Source organism: Rattus norvegicus, chromosome 6 (genome assembly GCF_021556685.1).
Source record: "Rattus norvegicus strain SHRSP/BbbUtx chromosome 6, alternate assembly SHRSP_T2T, whole genome shotgun sequence".
Taxonomy (NCBI): Eukaryota; Metazoa; Chordata; class Mammalia; order Rodentia; family Muridae; genus Rattus; species Rattus norvegicus.
The window spans coordinates 112,612,054-112,630,672 of record NC_141539.1 but is presented as its reverse complement, the minus strand read 5'-3'; the positions used below and the strand labels follow the sequence as shown (position 1 = coordinate 112,630,672).

General features: G+C 51.3%; 1 protein-coding gene and 1 long non-coding RNA gene across 4 annotated transcripts; one reads left to right on the top strand and one right to left on the bottom strand.

The window, feature by feature from the left end:
* The first annotated feature begins 2,171 nt into the window (after positions 1-2,171).
* On the top strand, positions 2,172-6,290 carry Irf2bpl (interferon regulatory factor 2 binding protein-like). The gene is given in 1 exon segment (NM_001012470.2): positions 2,172-6,290. A coding segment is annotated over 1 exon segment (2,352 nt). The 5' UTR covers positions 2,172-3,064; the 3' UTR covers positions 5,417-6,290.
* Positions 6,291-12,387: 6,097 nt separating this feature from the next.
* LOC108351280 (uncharacterized) lies at positions 12,388-16,804 on the bottom strand. 3 transcript variants are annotated; one of them, XR_015623241.1, is made up of 5 exons: positions 16,640-16,804; positions 15,919-16,084; positions 14,920-15,003; positions 14,753-14,823; positions 12,388-14,150 (listed from the first exon to the last, which is right to left on the bottom strand). It is a non-coding gene; the product is annotated as an uncharacterized LOC108351280 (long non-coding RNA). The 3 variants fall into 3 exon arrangements; XR_015623239.1 differs by lacking the exon at positions 15,919-16,084; XR_015623240.1 differs by lacking the exon at positions 16,640-16,804 and having other exon boundaries at positions 15,919-16,234.
* Between the last annotated feature and the right edge of the window lie 1,815 nt (positions 16,805-18,619).

Below are 18,619 nucleotides of genomic sequence, written 5' to 3'. Positions count from 1 at the left end.
CTTCTGGAGATCAAATGTCAAAATAAAAGTATTTGTTGTTGCTTCAGCCGGCTGTAATAGTGGTCATAAATAATGATCACCATGCCTCGCACTCATTAATATTTTCACAGGTTAGCCAGTGACAGTATCAATATCACCAACACTGGTGCCCAACTGTGAATGCGGTAATGTGGTCTTCATACTATATGGTTCATTTATGCCTCAGTCTGCCAAACGGCACCGTCACAGCTTCTCTGTGTGGAAGAACTCAGTAGTACAGTCTGGAAGGGGATCCTCGGGCTCATTATGAAGGTGATTTGCATAGTACTTTATATACAAGGTTGTAAACAAAAAATGGGATTCTGATGGAAAAAAATCTCAGCCCCCTGCACCATCTCTTGGAGATGTGCTTGTGTGCACCCCCACCACTTAAACCAAACGTGCTGGATTCAGACCCCAGGCCAGCTGCTGCAGTAAGTTCAGTCTATTTTCCTAGTCTGTAAAATGGAGTGGAATCTACTTCACTTCATAGAAGACATTCTGGGTTTAATAATGTAAATGCCGTTTTATATAATGTATCTACTTTTTAAAAAAAATTTACTTATTATATATAAATACACTGTAGCAGTCTTCAGACACCCCAGAAGAGGTCATCAGATCCCATTACAGATGGTTGTGAGCCACCATGGGGTTGCTGGGATTTGAACTCAGGACCTCTGGAAGATCAGTCAGTGCTCTTAACCACTGAGCCATCTCTCCAACCCATGTATCTACATTATAATAAAAATAATTAGCTGAAGCAAAGGAACTACTTTTCCAATGCCCATCTTTGTACCTGTCTTAGAGTAACCTGTCACAAGCACAAGGCACAACCTGAAATCGACAACCCATCAAGCTGACAGAGATGATTCCATTTTGCAGAGGGAAAATATTATATAAGCAGAGCTCAAGGTTACAAAGCCGGTAGCAATAGTGAAGAAATTCCAATCCTGTAGGGCAAACCCAGCCTTATCAAATCCCCTCCCCTCCACCAACCTTCCACAGGGATTATGTTAATTTACGTAAGAAAAAAGCAAACTCAATAAATAGGGAAACCAAGTAACATGCCCCAGCCAGAGCTAAGACCAACTCTATCAGTTTTTACAGTAAGCAATAAGGATGGGCAGTGATCTTAGGAGGGAGAAGAAATCATGACCTCCCAGAGTGCACCGGGACAGTGTGGAATTAAATCACAACACACAGAAGGAACTTTGAAAACTGTGCTTTATTTGTTTACGATTCTGAGGATAGTGTTCTGAGCCTGGGTCATCCTGAACAAGCGCTCCCTCGATGAGCTATGTCCCAAACTCTAGCACACAGTGTTATTAAATGCCCCTCCCCGCCTTTATGAAACCCAGAAAACCACTCACCTGTTTGACCAATTCCTCACTCCCCCTTCCCTGCCCTCCTCTGCAGCTGTATTCAGAAGACCTCCGAGTGATCCGAGCTTCTTTAGACATTCAGTCAAAATATTTTATAAAGTTCGGCCAGGGAGAGGGGTGGCTCATTTAGTGATAGTCTCACAACTCCTATTCCATTCTTAGGCTGGGTCGCAAAAGCAAATCTGAAAGGTAATTTCTTGAAGATGGGAGAAATGCTAATTCTGCAGGTGTTTGGGCACCAATGGTGGCAAGGAATGTTAACATTAACGGGGGAGGGAGCTCTCGTCGCAGATTAAATAGGTAATACCCTTATATGAAATTCAAAGTGAAACTCGTCAAACAGGGCATTTAATTTTACTGCCTGGGGGTTTGGTGGGGTGGGGAACGGGAATCGGAAACAACACTCGTGGCTCTTAAATGTTTTGTTACTTGGGAAAGCCAGGCAGGAAAAGGAAAGGTCATCGCCTGTTTCATCCCGCCTCCTCGCCCGGAACCCCCCCTCCCCGGCACCCAAACCCTGGACTTGCAGCTTTAGCTCCCCGGGCCTCAGCTGTGGTACACACACAGCCGAGGGGGGAGGGGAGGGAGGGTGGAGGCGCGGAGGAGGGGCCGACAGGGAGGAATCTGGGCATGCTGCCGCGCATGCGCCTTTCGCAAGCAACAAGTGGGCTCCACAGACAGAGGAAGTGTAAAGGGGGGGCTGGGGGACTGGTGCAGAGCATGGTGGTGACGTCAGCGCTCCGCCCGGGCGGCATCCCGCGCGGCCAAGCCGGGGACAGCGCGAGCCGCAGCCGGAGCAGGAGCGCTGAGACGCGCCTCCGGAACGTAGAGTAACAATCACAACCCCACATTCCAGGCGAGCGCGAGCGGGAAGGGATGCGACCCGGGTGGAGGCGCCGAGCGAGCGCCCTGCAGCCAACGTGAGCGCCGCCAGCCTCTGTGGCCGGAGAGGTGGTCAGGCCAGGGGGTGGTGGGAGCCTGCGTGCGTGCGCTCCTCTCCTCTGCTCTCGTGTGTCTTGGAAACGGTGGCCGCAGCTGCTCTCTCCGGCGTGCAAACCCAGGCGCCGCCAGCGCAACGGCCGTCGCTGCGGAAGGGAAACGCTCCTCTTTTGGCAGCCACCTCCTCCCCCGGCCCTCCCGGGGAATCAGCGGCTTCAGCAAGATTGGACCTGGGCACCGGGTGGCAAAACCTTCTAACCCTCTCCCCGGGGCGCCTGGCGTAGAGAAGACTCAGATCGTAGGGAGGACCCCCTTCGCGTTCCACGCTTCAATCACTCCGGGGAGGGGGCCAAGAGGCCACTGGCGGTCGGCCCCGGACACCCTAGCCCCCTCCCCCCAGGCCCGGAGCTCGCAGCCCTGATCCGCCGCACCAGGAAGAAGGCACCCGGTGCTCTGCTCTGGACAAGACAGCCGCAGTAGGAGGTGGGGGCGAGGAGCGTGCGGAACCCGTCGGTCGCCTGGGCGGTGGAGCCCCCGCCGAGAGGCACTACTGCGCCGGCAGTGGAGACTCGCGCTCCCTCCAGCCCCTGGGGCAGAACTTTCTCGCCCCCCTCCTCTCCCCTCCCCCGCAGCCGGACTCCTTCCCCAGCCAGCTAGTCCTCCCGAAGGAGAAAGCGCCGCGGAGACAGCCCGGGCGGGGGCCTACCTTCCCCGAGGCTGGCATCATGTCGGCGGCGCAGGTGTCCTCGTCCCGGAGACAGTCTTGCTACCTGTGCGACCTGCCTCGCATGCCCTGGGCCATGATCTGGGACTTCTCCGAACCCGTATGCCGTGGTTGCGTCAATTACGAAGGCGCCGACCGCATAGAATTCGTGATCGAGACAGCACGCCAGCTGAAGCGGGCGCACGGTTGCTTCCAAGACGGCCGCTCCCCCGGGCCGCCGCCGCCAGTCGGGGTCAAGACAGTGGCCTTGTCCGCCAAGGAAGCGGCAGCAGCAGCTGCCGCCGCTCAGCAACAGCAGCAGCAACAACAACAGCAGCAGCAGCAGCAGCAGCAGCAGCCACAGCAGCTCAACCACGTCGATGGCTCTACCAAGCCTGCAGTGTTGCCCGCCCCGTCCGGTCTGGAGCGCTATGGCCTGAGCGCAGCGGCCGCCGCGGCTGCTGCCGCCGCCGCCGCGGTTGAACAACGCAGCCGTTTCGAGTACCCGCCTCCCCCGGTGAGTCTGGGGAGCAGCAGCCACGCCGCCCGGCTGCCCAACGGCCTGGGAGGTCCCAACGGCTTCCCCAAGCCGGCACCAGAGGAGGGTCCCCCGGAGCTGAACCGCCAGAGCCCCAACTCATCCTCAGCGGCAACATCGGTGGCTTCTCGGCGTGGGACTCATAGTGGGCTGGTGACCGGGCTGCCCAACCCGGGTGGTGGCGGGGGACCCCAGCTCACCGTGCCCCCCAACCTATTGCCGCAGACGCTGCTTAATGGCCCGGCCAGCGCCGCGGTACTGCCTCCGCCCCATGGGCTGGGGGGAAGCCGAGGGCCCCCGACTCCAGCACCTCCGGGTGCTCCTGGGGGGCCCGCCTGTCTCGGGGGTCCCCCGGGTGTGTCGGCCACTGTATCCTCTGCTCCGTCATCGACCTCGTCGACAGTGGCAGAGGTGGGCGTGGGTGCTGCTGGTAAGAGGCCTGGATCGGTGTCGAGCACAGACCAGGAGCGTGAGCTAAAGGAAAAGCAGCGCAACGCTGAGGCCTTGGCCGAGCTGAGCGAGAGCCTGCGCAACCGCGCGGAGGAGTGGGCTAACAAGCCCAAGATGGTCCGTGACACGCTGCTCACGCTGGCTGGCTGCACGCCCTACGAGGTGCGCTTCAAGAAGGACCATTCGCTGTTGGGTCGTGTCTTTGCCTTCGACGCGGTCTCTAAGCCCGGCATGGACTACGAGCTGAAGCTGTTCATTGAGTATCCCACGGGCTCCGGCAATGTGTACTCCAGCGCGTCTGGGGTGGCCAAACAGATGTACCAGGATTGCATGAAGGACTTTGGCCGGGGTCTGTCCTCTGGCTTCAAATACCTGGAGTACGAGAAAAAGCATGGCTCTGGCGACTGGCGCCTTCTTGGGGACCTACTGCCCGAAGCTGTGCGCTTCTTCAAGGAGGGCGTGCCCGGCGCGGACATGCTGCCCCAGCCCTACCTAGATGCCAGTTGTCCCATGCTACCCACGGCGCTGGTGAGTCTCAGCCGCGCCCCCAGCGCACCTCCAGGAACTGGAGCCTTGCCACCCGCGGCGCCCACGGGCCGGGGTGCAGCAGCCAGCCTGCGCAAAAGGAAGGCATCCCCGGAGCCTCCAGACTCAGCTGAAAGCGCACTGAAGCTCGGTGAGGAGCAGCAGAGGCAGCAGTGGATGGCAAACCAGAGCGAGGCGCTGAAGCTCACTATGTCCGCGGGGGGCTTTGCGGCGCCGGGACACGCAGCAGGGGGACCGCCTCCACCCCCTCCACCTCTGGGACCTCATTCCAATCGGACCACCCCGCCCGAGTCAGCCCCCCAGAACGGTCCGTCCCCCATGGCCGCGCTCATGTCAGTAGCAGACACTTTGGGCACAGCGCATTCGCCCAAGGATGGCAGTTCAGTGCACTCCACCACTGCATCTGCTAGGCGAAACAGCAGCAGCCCGGTGTCGCCTGCCTCCGTGCCGGGGCAGCGTCGCCTGGCATCACGCAATGGGGACCTGAATTTACAGGTGGCACCCCCACCGCCTAGCGCCCACCCGGGCATGGACCAAGTGCACCCCCAAAACATTCCGGATTCCCCTATGGCCAACAGCGGGCCCCTCTGCTGTACCATTTGCCACGAACGTTTGGAGGACACTCATTTCGTTCAGTGTCCATCCGTCCCTAGCCACAAATTTTGTTTCCCTTGTTCTAGAGAGAGTATCAAAGCCCAGGGGGCCACAGGTGAGGTGTATTGCCCCAGCGGAGAGAAATGCCCCCTAGTCGGGTCTAATGTACCTTGGGCCTTCATGCAGGGCGAAATCGCAACTATCTTAGCTGGGGATGTTAAAGTGAAAAAAGAGAGAGACCCTTGAACCGCGCAGGGCAGCGACCTCCTTTGCCCTAGACCACCTCCTCTTCAGTCTGGAGGGCCCTTCCCCCACCTGCCTCCACCTTCCCTATCCACCAAGATGTAGAATTGTGAATAAAACTGCAAAAAGTTAGTCTTATGTATAGACATTATTTTCGTCGGTATGTTTCTATATTTTGAAACAGGTATGTAACTTCTTCATTTGAAGGATAAGCCGATTTGTGTTAAGCAGTATAATATTGATTGGGTCTTTCGCATCATATTCGTTAGCATTTATTTGGTGGCAGAATGTTTGCCTAGGTACAGAATTAATAGCCCTTAGCAACGACTGCTGCTGGTGTGTGTGTATTTTTGTAAATGTTATGCACTCTGAAAGGATAAAACACACAAAAGAAAAAGATTTTGTTGTTTTTGTTTTGCCAAGGCCAGTGTTGCTGCCTAAAAAAAAAAAAAAAAACAAAAAACAAAAAACAAACAAAAAACAAAAAAAAAATTTGATGCTATAAAATGGTAAAAGCTTCTTTCTAAACAGCCCCAAGTGTTGAAGTCTTCACTTAATTTTGTTCTGTTTTGTTTTTCTGTTTTGTTTGCAAAATGGTAAGGGGGGTGTTGGGAGGGGATGGGTGTTTTTTTGTTGCAAGTTTGTGAAGGGGGTAAAAATGTTTTGGTTTGTTTCTACTGACCTGAATGTGTTGGATCTTCACGTGTTGTTTTGTTTTGGCTTTATTGATGCACGGATGCTTTTGAACAGTAGAGCGAAATGCTAGACATGGAGAACTTGCTCTGTTTGTCCTTTATACATTTCTGTAGTTAACAGAACACTGTAATGTGCCTTGGAGCTTAGTAACTTGTAATAAATTCAATTGATATTAATTCTGCCCTGAGTCAGCAAATTTGTCTTTCTAGGGTTGAGGCTATGCTACTCCAATTAAGGAGACACTGCTTACCTCCTGCCCGAATGGAACCAGGCATCCTGGTTCCTTTGAAGGCTCTCAGAGCAGACTGCCCCACCCCCACCCCCCACCTCATCCCCGCCCCCCCCACCAGACTATTTACATTTACCTCCCCTGTAATCTACAGATGCTGACTAAGCAATTTCTGTTTAGCCTTAAGCATCTCTGCCCACCCCTCATACAGGACCCAGCTGCAAAGAGCATTGTCAGGAATGCTCTTTGGTGGCTTTCCCTGGGGCGATGAGTATATCCTGGTGCCCAATGCAGCTGTGGCTTAACAAGTGGGAACAGAGGGTGTTTATTTGGCCTCTGCAGGCAGGGCAAAATTTTCTGCCATTGCACACTTGAAACAAAAGGTGTCTGGCTGACTGGGCTTTGCTTCCTGTGTGTATATGAAAATGTGACCAGCCAGCTTCCCACATCTCCTGCCCTGGATGTGTTCCTTGACTGTTACCATTTCTAAGCTACCCTAATGGACTATCCCTCTGGAACTATGGACTAAAATAAACCCTTTCTAAAAAATTAAAAAAAAAAAAAAAGCCTAGGTAGGAGTGGGGGCAGGGAAGGGTGTGAGCATCTGGGAGGCAAATGCATGTTGCAAAGCGGTTTTTACCTCTTTCATTATATCCCACCCCTTAATGAGTGTTTCTTAAGTCGGGACACAGCTGATCCGGAGCAGACTTGGGGGATGGGGGTGAAAGGGAAAGAAAAGCAAAGGTTCAGGCACCAAATGGAATCCATTTTACTCTTAAAGAAACAGAACTATCAACTTTGTTGCGAGCATTTGTGAGGCTCCGGCGGGTGGGGGCGTAGAGAAGTAGCCAAGGCGCCCCGTGGAGCTCAGAACCCCCAACAGACACCAGACAAGCCTTTCATCTGGTTTAGAACGAGGCAAACAGTCCTGGTTTGAACCGTGTCCTTTCCTGGAGGCAACAGAGGACTAGAAAACAGAAAGGAAGCAAAACAACAGGGGCGATCTGATCTGAAATTAATTCCTAGCCACTCCCTATTCCTGGCTGAGAGAACTAACCGGGTCTGGATTGCCTGTCCATGTTGGAGGAAATGATACCCCGAGGTGGAGCCAGAGTTCAGGAAGGTGGGAATTGGTGGCAGGAGGAAATCAAGTCATGGGATGATTCTGAACACCAGCAGTATGAAGATTTGATTGAGATGGGATTTGCAGTTAATAATACCCTTTGGGTTTCTGGTCCTGCTCGCTTTGCCACCATATTGAAGTGGAACTGGGAATCCTGGTGTGCCTGTGTGGGAGTGTATGTTTGGGAGTGGGGATCCATGGTGCTCTTGATGGCTCCGCAGCACGGTACTTGGGAGGTGCCCGGCTCACCTCTAAGAATCTCCCTACTTATAAATAGATGTTCATTCCTGTCGGCTCCCTGCAAATGTGTCCTTGCGTTTTCATCTGCTGCCAAGTGTTGTATTGGTGCTTATGAGTCATGAAACCTATTTTCATCCTCAGGGGTAATTAACTCGGTGGCGGTAATGCGTTGTAGACTGTAGGAAGAGTTAATTCTAAAACGCATCCTGGACCAGCGACCAATCACTTAAAGGTCTGGGCTGACTTTTCTTACAGCCTCATTAATAAAAACCTGAGCAGGTTTTCGCCTGGAAGATTCTTCAAGGTGCTCCCAACCCCCACACCAAATGTACATGCTCTTGAAATGGGTGAATCTAGGAGGGAAAGACCTCCCTCCCCCACCCCTCCCGTCAGCTAGGATGTAAGGATTGCCTGCCTGGGTGTGGACGCTGTGAGTGGTGTCTGTCTCGTTGCCTACCTGTGCACACACAGGCTCCCGCCTGCCACTCTCTCTTCATTGCCTCGGTGTTTATGTTCAGGAACTTTTAGGATTACAAAGCCCTTGATTACTAGTCCATATGGACAAGCGGCCTGTCATTAAAAGCTGAGAACAGTGTTGCTTTCTCCCCCTGTTGTTGCTGGGTGCTATTATTAGGAGAAGTGGCAGCTGTCTTGATGAAGCAGCTAGCAAAGGGGCCTGGGTTGGTTTCCCTTAAGGAAGAAGGCTGACTTGACAAGGCTCAGCCGAGAGCAGTAAACTAGAGGAAGCACTCGAGAGGTCAGGGCGGAACTCTGGCTGCTAGTGAATCACACATAACTGGTGCAGATAATCTAAGTTTACAATAGCCACGGGCCGCTCGTTAAATGGTAGCTCTCTTGGGGCGGAGCATGGGGAGCGATAAGACCCTTCTCTCTACTGGAATTGTTCAGCGCCCATGTGGTTGCCTTAACCAGTCTCTCTGTGGTTCTCAGGTTGATTCTCCCTTCCCTGAAGGGGTCCACATTGGACACCTAGGAAGCATTTTCCTTCTCTGGCCCCAAGGATCATTGTGTATTTCGGACACTCACAGCCAAGGGTCTAGCTGGCTGACTGACACTGGGATAAGCTCCTTTTATCCCAGTGTTACTTGGGAGTATCCCTCCTCCAGATGCCCATCCATCTCTTCTCACTTTGGTCTCAGAACCAGAGACAGTGGCCGCCAATTTACAGTCTACACTGTATTGTTTGTACGCCTTACCTGTGGGTCTAATCCAATCTTAATGATTCCTTAAGTGAAGCTGGGGTAGAACGGTGAAAATGGAAGAATAAACTGATGGGTAGATAAGCCATTCTTGATTCTGAAGGCAATACCATGGGCAATCCATCTGCAGGAGAGCTCATAATTTCAAAGCCTTGATAGTAAAATTCCAGATATTCCAGGTACATTCTCCCATGTTTCCAGGACTGGTGATAAAATGAGATTCGGTATTTGAGTACTTGGGACCATCTCAGGTAGCCAGTGCTAGCTGTGAACTTTCCATCATCCTCCTGACTCAGCCTCTGGATGCTGGGCTATGGGAATGAGCCCCCAAACCCAGCTTTCTAAAATTCACTTTAGTTCCTTCCTAAACCTCATCAAGAACAGGAAGCTGGGCGCAGGGATGACCCTGAGGCCTAGTGAAAGACATTGTTTATTGTTTATTTGGCAACCCTGGTGACTGAACCCTTGGACTCCACCAATGGAACCCTGTGCTCTCTGGCACAGCCACATTTTTTAGCCTGTTTTTACTCTTTATTTTGAGACAGGGAACTCACTAAATTGTCCAGGACGGCCCAAACATTTTTTGTTTTGTTTTACTTTGTTTTCTGAGACAGGATTTCTCTGTGTAGTCCTGACTGCCCTGGAACTTGCTTTGTAGACCAGGCTCACAGAGATCCACCTGCCTCTGCCTTCCAAGTGCTGGGATTAAAGACAGACATCACCACTCCCTGGCTCCAAACTATTTTTTTCCAGGCGGGGTTTCACTCTGTAGTAGCCCTAGCTGGCTTGGAATTTGCCGTAGACTGGACTGGCCTTGAACTCAGAGGGACTGACCCATCTCTATCTCCTGGGATTAAAGGAGGGCACCAGCATGCCCAGCATGGCTGTTTATAAATGGGTTTAAGAACGTCTACAACCTGTCTATGAAACTTGAGTTTATAGCTCAGGCCTGTGTATTATCCAGCTTTTAAACTCAAGGCAGAGACTTAACCTGTGATCACCCAGTGGCAGACGAAACCAACCAAACAAAACCTCTAAAGATCCTTGGTTTAACTATAGCTATCTACCAAAAGGAAGGACGCTGGGTGGGCGAAGTCCCCAGGGAGTAGGGCACATCGTCTTCATTAACTCTTGGAAGATGGCAACCAACATTAGTCCGTGGTCTTCGGTCATACCTTAGCAACGTTTCTGGGTTTCTGACTATAAATGTCAGGCAAGCTTGAGTGGTAAAGTCTTTCCTTAACCTTTCATCTCTGTACCGCCATACTCCTCTCCATTTGCTAATTGGAAACTTCTGGAGGTTTAAAGACAGACAATGGACTGCAAAACCAAGAGGGACATCCATCTGGGTGAGCGAGGAAGAAGGGAGGGGTGGAGGGAGAAACACTGGGGACTCTTTCTCGGTCTCTCAAGCTTGGGGGTTCTCCGATCTCTCATCATTCTTTTTTGCCTGGCTGATTCTCCCACTGCAAAGGGGGAACTGAAACAGTAACGAACCAGGTGCCAGGTAGAGAGAAGCACACTGAGTTGCCAACCGTCAGGCCAGCCTGAGGGGAGGATGTGTCATCCGGTTTTATACTAAGATCAACCGAACACAGAAAGACTGAATCGCCTCAAGTTCAAGCCCAGGTTGGCCTAGATCCTGCACTCTTCTTAAACCCGTTGTTCAGCACCTAGGACTTCTGCCCTAGCCTCTGAGCACCTCTGAGCTCAGCCATCCCCACTGTCTTCTTGCCCGGGTTTCCAGGTGAACCTCAGAGTCAACTTCAGGAAGACTGGAGGTGACACACTGTCCCAGCAAAGCTCAATGGGATCCTGAAGTAATGGTGTTTTCCTGGAGTCTCCTACTGTGGTGTCTGAGAAAACAGAGAGGTGGGCAGGGAGCAAACGATAGGTCTGGACGCTAATGGCTATTGCTCCTGTGAGGAGCATCGACCCCACTGACCATCTCGATCCCTGACATTTTCAGTTGTGTTAGTGGGAAATTGGCTCATTTATTCTCGGGCCTTGTTTGGTCGTTCTCCCTCGTTAGTGGGCCTCAGAAATGCACCCATGAGCAGGACAGTCCATGTTCTGACGGCCCTGGGAAAGCTTCCCTTTCTACAAGAGCTGTTAGTCGTGAGTCTTTGGTTTAGACACTACTAGAGCGACATGCCCCAGCCTCCCCTGAGCTTCTCGTGGCTCTGTTTGGTCTCTCCCCACTTCAGGCCTTGATTTTGTGGCAATGACTCTCTTTCCATAGTAATGTCTCACTCCCTTAGAAAGGCCAGTTGATACTGGGCGTGGTAGCACGTGCCTATAATCCCAGAATGTGGTAAATACAGTCGGAAAGATCAGGAGTTCAAGGTCACCCTTCGCTATTTGGCACTTAGTGGCCAGCAAGGGCTATAAGAGACCCTGGAGCGGGTGGTGTATAGAGTTCAGTTAGTAAAGTGTTTGTCTAGCGTGATGGAGGTCCTGGGTTTCTGCATCAAGCCACATATGGTGGTGAGAGCCTGAAATCAGCATTTAGGAGAGAGAGGAGGATTAGAAGTTTAATGTCATCTTTGGATAACCCTGGAATTCAAAACCATCTTGGGCTACCTAAAAGTTAGTCTCAAAAAGAAAAAAAGGAAATAAAATTAAAGTGGAAAGTTCCAGGTCAGCCAGGACTACATAAAGACCCTGACTCAAAAGAGCGAGAGAAAAGCTACTCAGAACAAAGTAGGCTGTTTTCCTTTTGTTCCAGATCTTGGGCTCTCCGTGGAAAGCATCAGCTTGCAGGCCCGTGTGAGGGCATTCTTTAATACTAGGTGCTCAGAGGAGCTGAGGTCTATAGTCTGTAGACCTATACTGAGGTCTCTACTACAGCTCTCCTGGGGCTTAGCACACGCCAGAGGCAAGGAGAGCAGTCCAGGATAAGGACCTGGACTTGGGTCACAGAGATCCAGGAAGTTTCCATCCCCACAGCAAAGGTTAGCTTATAGTCCTTATAAAGTTCTGGACCAAGGGTGAGTGTGCCCAAAAGCATGTGTGGGTGCATGTATATGATATGTGTGTTTATGTACATGTATGTATGTATATGTCTGTCTTTGGCTCACATCCGGTGCACTTACCTGTCACCTGCATATCGTATGGTCCAGCTCCTTAAGCTAGCCTCTCTATGGAAGCTTGACTATTCATTGGAAGGAATGGTCAGGGATTGCATGAAGCAGGCCAGGAATCCCCTGCAATGCTCCAGAGACTTTCTCATCAACTACTGCACCCCTCCTCCAAACACACAGGCGCACACACACACACACACACACACACACACACACACACACACACACACACCAGCAGCTGGCAGAATTGTACCCCAGAGGACAACCTGAGGAGCTTGGCTGAAAGGAAAAAGAAAAAAAAGGACAGGGAGGGGGTAGAGAGCTTGCCTAGCAAGCATAAGACCTTGGATTCTACCCTCAGCACCAATAAGTAAATATGTAGATAAATAAGCAAAAAAAAAAGTATGACATTTTATTAACTAAGATTATTAGCTTGTGAATTGGGTCTATCTGCCTCAGTGTTAACTGTCATTATTACTATGAGGATTCTTACACGAGGAACTAGATGAGATTGACAGTCAGGAAAGACATACTATAAACAAATGAATGAATAAAAATAAAAATATACAACAGGGCTATCGAGGAGAGGTAGTATACGCTTGAATCCTAAGCGCTTGGGAGGCAGGAGGATCAGGAGTTCAGGGTCAGCCTCAGTTCCATAGAAAGTTCGAAGCCAGTAGGGGTTATGTGACAGCCTGTGTCAAGAACAACAAAAGGAAAACCAGGCAAGAAAGAATCTAATGTAACCTTCAGACCTGTGGTGGAATAACATTGTCATATGTAATCTCTCCATTATTATGACTCGTCTTCGAGGTTGGACGTGACTAGTATTCTCGACAGAAAAACATCCCTAGTAGGTCCTGTCGCCCGAGGCCTACCCTCACTCCTTTCTGACCCCCTCCCCTAGTTCTGCTCCCCAGCCTAGCTCACCCATCTTCCAGGGAGCCAGGTGTTTTGGTTGTGAGGAGCACTTGAAGTCCCATGCTAGGGCCCAGGCTCTGGACCACCTGTAGCTCTAGCAGCCCCAGGAGGCCTGGCCACAACTGAGAACAGGTTTGGGTGGCTGATGGTGCCTGAAGTGCTGATGGCCAGCGCCTTGGGAGAGGCGGCTGTGGAATGCTGGCCTTGTGAACCTGAAGGAATTAACTCAATGCCCCTGGGTCTCAGCCCAGACTACCATGTGACTACCTCCCACGAGCTCCCCTACCCCTAACCTCTTGTCTTCCTGGAGTCTAAGCTTGGAGCACTACTAGTCTTGGATCAGAGCTGACGGCAGCTGATCGCTCCTTGGGGAGTTGCCAACAGACTCACTCCTGTTGGGGTTGGGGTGGAGTTCTGGAAATAGAGTTTCAGGGTGACAAAGGGCAGTGGCTGGGAGCATCTTCAAGGTAGAAGGAGGAAGGGGGTTGGTAGGAAGTCAGAAAAGCAGCAGGGGGTAGCAGTACTTCTCTTCACCAGGCCCCCTAATAGGACAGTCCCAAGCCTCTTCTGCCCAGCTGGGCCCCCAGACAGCTCTGGGAAAGAGACCTGGGAGAGACAAAACCACCCTGGGGCAGGAAGCCAACACTATCCACTCCAGGTCAGCCCCAGGGACCAGCCCCTAGTCTTGTGACTCCCGCCTGTCCTCAGATTCCACCCATCCTGTGCCGACAGAAGTATGACTGAACCTGCTTCTCCCACCTCCAGCTTCGGCCTTCTAGCAATCCGGGGCAAGAGGGATGTTTAGGCAATCTCCACCATTTCCTTCTTTGTTCTGAATGGTTCAGGTCAAGCCCAGGTCGATGGAAACTAGCTTAGTCAGGACCTGTGGCTTCCAAATCTGTCAACTCCTGTCCCACCTGCTGCTGAGGCCTCTTCGCAGGATCTCCTCCTGCCCTGCCCTGGTTGATGGCCTGGAACAAGGCTGGAGTCCGGTAGTAAGGCAGAGGTGGCCCTCTCAGCAGACAGTGAGAGTGCACAGCCCAGACAGTTGCTTCCGCTCTAATCCTCTCCCCCACTCTCATTCCTCCAACACACTTCAAGGGGCCGTCTTCCAACAAATAAGTGTTGGTTGGTGTCTGAGTTCGAATTCTGGCTCTGAGCAAGCTACAGATCTCTTCAGGCCTGTCGAGTCTTCCTTTGGAGCCGAGATTGCCTCCTTACAACACTGCGGGAGAAAAAAGTAAAGTTGGTACTCATTGCAGTCTAGGATCTGTGGCTGACAATGATGATTAGCTATGACTTTTCGTTTGTTGGTTTGGGGTGGGGTGTGTGTGTGTGTGTGTATGTGTGTGTGTAGGGATAGGGATAAGAGGTCAGGAATAGGGAAGGCTGGAGAGATGACTCATGGTTTAGTGTACTTGTTACTCTAGCAAGAGGACAGGGTTTGGGTTCCAAGCTCCAAGTATAGTGGTTCACAGTGGTCTGTAACTCCAGTTCCAGGGGCTCTGACGCCCTCTTCTGGTCTCTTCAGGCACTGCATGCATGTGGCACACATACATGATTGCAGGCAAACTACTCATGCACATAAAATAAAAATTAACAAAGAGAAGCTGGCGTGATGGTGCACACTTTTAATCCCAGGACTCTGGCGGCAGAGGCAGGTGGATTTTTTTCTAAGATTGAAGCCAGCCTGGTCTTGTTAGTTCCAGGGCAGCCCAAATTATATTACTCCATCTCAAAACAAAAGCAAAAAGAAAAAGAGGAGGAAGGCAGGCAGGCAGGCAGGCAGGCAGGAAGTTAATACATGGCTGGTATAGCAGCACATACCTTTAGTCTCAGAACTCAGGAGGCAGCCTGATCTACACAGTGAGTTCCAGGCAGGGCTACATAGAGAGACTCTGTCTCAAAGCAAACAAACAAGCAAACAGAGAAAATCAATGATCAGATTGGTAGAGCAGGGGGAGGAAGAAAGGGTGAAGAAGGCCTTTTCTCACTTGCTGGATCGCAGTACCATCCATCCCTTGTGTCATCCAACACTGACCACAGGCTTTCAGGGACCCCCAGGTTCCATATGGGATCTGGAAGAGGCGAGGGAGGGAGCATGAGGCCCTGTGTACCAGGAGAAGATTTACTCCCTACGCCGTGTTCTCTGGCCCTGGAAGCCAAGCCCACTTGACTTGGTCTAGTCTACATGGTTTCCCAAGCAAGGAGCTCGTTGGGAACACTGTGAGTTCCAGGAAGAATTGGCCTCATGGTTCTCCGTTCTGTGGTCACACGTCCAAAGGGACAGCTTGACGGTTTGCTGTCTTAAGGTAGACAAGTGCTTCACAGTAAACCATGACCCAGCCATCTTTTACTTCCTGAAAATCTTAGGTTATTTTATATTTTAGAGACAGACTCTCTCACTAGATAGCCCAGGCTGGCCTGTATATAGCCCAGGCTGGCCTCAGACTCACCATTTTCCTGCCCCAGCCTCCACACTGTTAGAATTATAGACGTGCCCCACTATGTCTGACCCAGCTGTTTTTTGTTTGTTTGTTTGTTTGTTTTTTCTGTTTTTGTTTTCTTAAGACAGGGTTTCTCTGTGTAACAGAACCCTGGCTGTCCTGGTACTCACTCTGGAGACCAGGCTGACCTCAAACTTCTAGAGCTCTGCCTGCCTCTGCCTCCTGAGTGCTGGCATTAAAGGTGTATACCACCACGCCCGGCCATTTTCTTTCTAAAGAAGGTTTTATGTAAGTTTGTATGTATATGCTTCATATGGGATTCCGAGCTGATCTATAGGGCTGACCTTAAACTTCTATGTAACTGGTAACTTTGAACTTCTGATCTTCCTTCTGGAGGATTGTAAAGTGCCTAACTCACCTGGTTTATGTGGTGCTAGGGCTGGAACCCAGTGCCTCGTTCATGTTAGGCACTCCCGGACCAACTGATTTCTGCCTGCCTGCCTGCCTGCCTGCCTGCCTGTCTGTCTGTCTGTCTGCTTTTCTTACCAGTGCACTCCTCTTCCCCCAAAGCTCCAGTCCAAGGGATAAAGGCAGGCCACATGCTTCTCTCTCCTCTATCCTTCTTGTCCTCACCCCCATTATTAGCCTTGAGTTTTCCAAGATGGATTAAGACTCTCAGCATCCTGATAGCCCAGAGGTCTTGATGCACCTCCTTTCAAGGGCAAAAATCAAAGCAGAAACACCTAAACTTTAAATACCACAGGGATGGCCCTCCAGGCGTTGATCTCTCAGGATGGAAGAGGGTGCTTCCTCGACATTTTTTGAAGCACTAAGAGTTTGCCTATTTAAAAAAAAAAAAAGGCTGGAGAGGGGTTGGGGATTTAGCTCAGTGGTAGAGCGCTTGCCTAGCAAGCGCAAGGCCCTGGGTTCGGTCCCCAGCTCCGGGGGGAAAAAAAAAAAAAAAAAAAAAAAAAAGGCTGGAGAGATGGCTCAGCGGTTAGGAGCACTGACTGCTCTTCCAGAGGTCTTGAGTTCAAATCCCAGCAACCACATGGTGGCTCACAACCATCTGTAACGGGGATCCGATGCCTTCTTCTGGTGTGTCCGAAGACAGCTACAGTGTATTTATACATACATACATACAGACATACAGACATAAAATAAATGAAATTTTTAAAAAAAGAAAAAAAAAGAAAAAAAAAAAGAAAAAAAACCATCCAATTAAAAAAAAGGGGTTGGGGAGTTAGCTCAGTGGTAGAGCGCTTACCTAGGAAGCGCAAGGCCCTGGGTTCGGTCCCCAGCTCCGGAAAAAAAGAACCAAAAAAAAAAAGGAAATTCAAATGCTCTGATGCCTCTCTTCTTCCAGCACCATAGGTCTGTGTATCCTCTGCCTTTTGGGTAGCCTGCCCTTGCCTGCCTTGTCTCTAGTGCCAGAGGCTGGCCTGAAATACCAGGGCATTGGGCCACTCTGCCCAGAGACTTCCTGTGATACACGAGGCCCTGGGCCAATCAGCCTCTGCTGGAGAGGTTACATCAGAAAAGCCCAGAAGGTTCGGCTGACTCCACCCCACCCCACTAGAGCAGCCGGGGCCAGCAGGAGGGTGCGCGTCAGAGAAGAGCCGGGCAGAAGTGTTCAGTCCTCTAACTGGCAAGGCCAAACAGGCTGCCCTTTACCCAGACCTGCTGGCCAGGCCCCCCTGCCTCTCCCAGAACGGTCCAGCTACGTACTCTTCAGGTGGGGGAGGGAAGCAGAAAGATTAGGAGCTGCCTCAAACTGGCTTTTCCAGATCCTGCCGGTAAACTCAGGTTAAAAATAAAACCACGTGTCCAGGAAGGAGAGGGGAGGGTGGAGGCTTAGAGTCCCCTTGAGGCTAGGACAAGCTGGCAGGAGGAACAAGCTTCCGCAGCACGGTGGTGGTAGTGAATCCTAGAGGAAAAAAAAAAGATGGGACCATTCTAGATAATTACAGTGGGTGTACCTTTCGGGTTGCCACCCTGAAAGAGCGACCCTGTCTGGAAGGTCGTTGTCCGGAGGAATTGGGTGGGATCTTTCTTGTCTTTGTTCCCTCAGGCCTTCTAGTGTGGTTTCCAACTCCTACCCTGGAGTGATCACCCCCCCCCCCCCCCCCGTGATCCCTGGAGGGTGCTGATCCCTCTCTCCTTGCTAGCCTCTGTGAGTACCATGCCTCCGTTCCTCTGACTAACTAAAGGCAGGAAGCTGGTTGTTGTCTGAGGGAAACACTACCTTTGAGGAAAAGGGAAAGAATGTATGTGCTGACCCCTCATGTTGGTTGCCTCTTACAGGGGCTGCTAGCCTCGGCGGTCCTCAGTGAGAACACCTCACAGCCTGAGAAACACCCATAGCATGCGCGGTTGGTGCCTGTGGAGGTGTCAGATCCCTTGGAACTGGAGTTAGAAAGAGTTGTAAGCCATTACATAGGTGTTAGGAATTGAACTGTGGTCCTCTGGAAGAGTAAGTAGCCAGTGCTCTTAACCCCTAAGCCATCTCTCCAGCTCCCCCATCCCCCATTCTTCTAGGGGATCATATCAACCAAGCTCAAGCCCAGACTAGAATTGGAGCACAAGGCTTCCGGCCTAGAGGCCTAGGCTCTTAACCGCTGCACCATCTAGAGCCCAGACTCGTCTGCCAGCCCCACTCTATGACCTCTCATCTCTTCTGTCCTGTGATCTCTCCAATGTCATTCCTCTGTCCCTCATCCTTTCTGTCTGTCAGCCTTGGGCAGGAGGTTCAGGTAGAACTGGCTGGCAACTTCCTAAGGAGGACAAGGCTGTGTGTGGGATCACCTGGAAGTCAGAGCAGATGGGAAGGGGTTTAGCTAAAACAGCTGACTGGGAGAAGGGGAGTGGGGTTGAGAGTCAAGCTTTTGAGCGCTCTCGCCCTCCCTCAGAGCTTATGAGTACCTGTCCCCTTCTTGCACCATTTACAATTTTAATTTTATCACTACTGGCTTGTGTGCCTCCTCCCTAGGCAAATGCTCCCAGAGAAGATCGGAAAGTATTGTTAGATTTTAGGGGGAAATGTGACGAATGGAACAGGTTCAAATTTCCTCTGTGCTGATGACCTTGGACAAGTCACTGTGGCTCCAATTTCTTCTCGATCAAGTAGAAAAAAGAGTATCCTTTGAAGAAAGAGTATCCTTTGAAGCTTTGTGAAGGGACCAAATGAGGTTACAAGTGGAATAGTCTAGAATGGGAAGCCCTCTACAGTTGTGAGCTGGGAGAAACC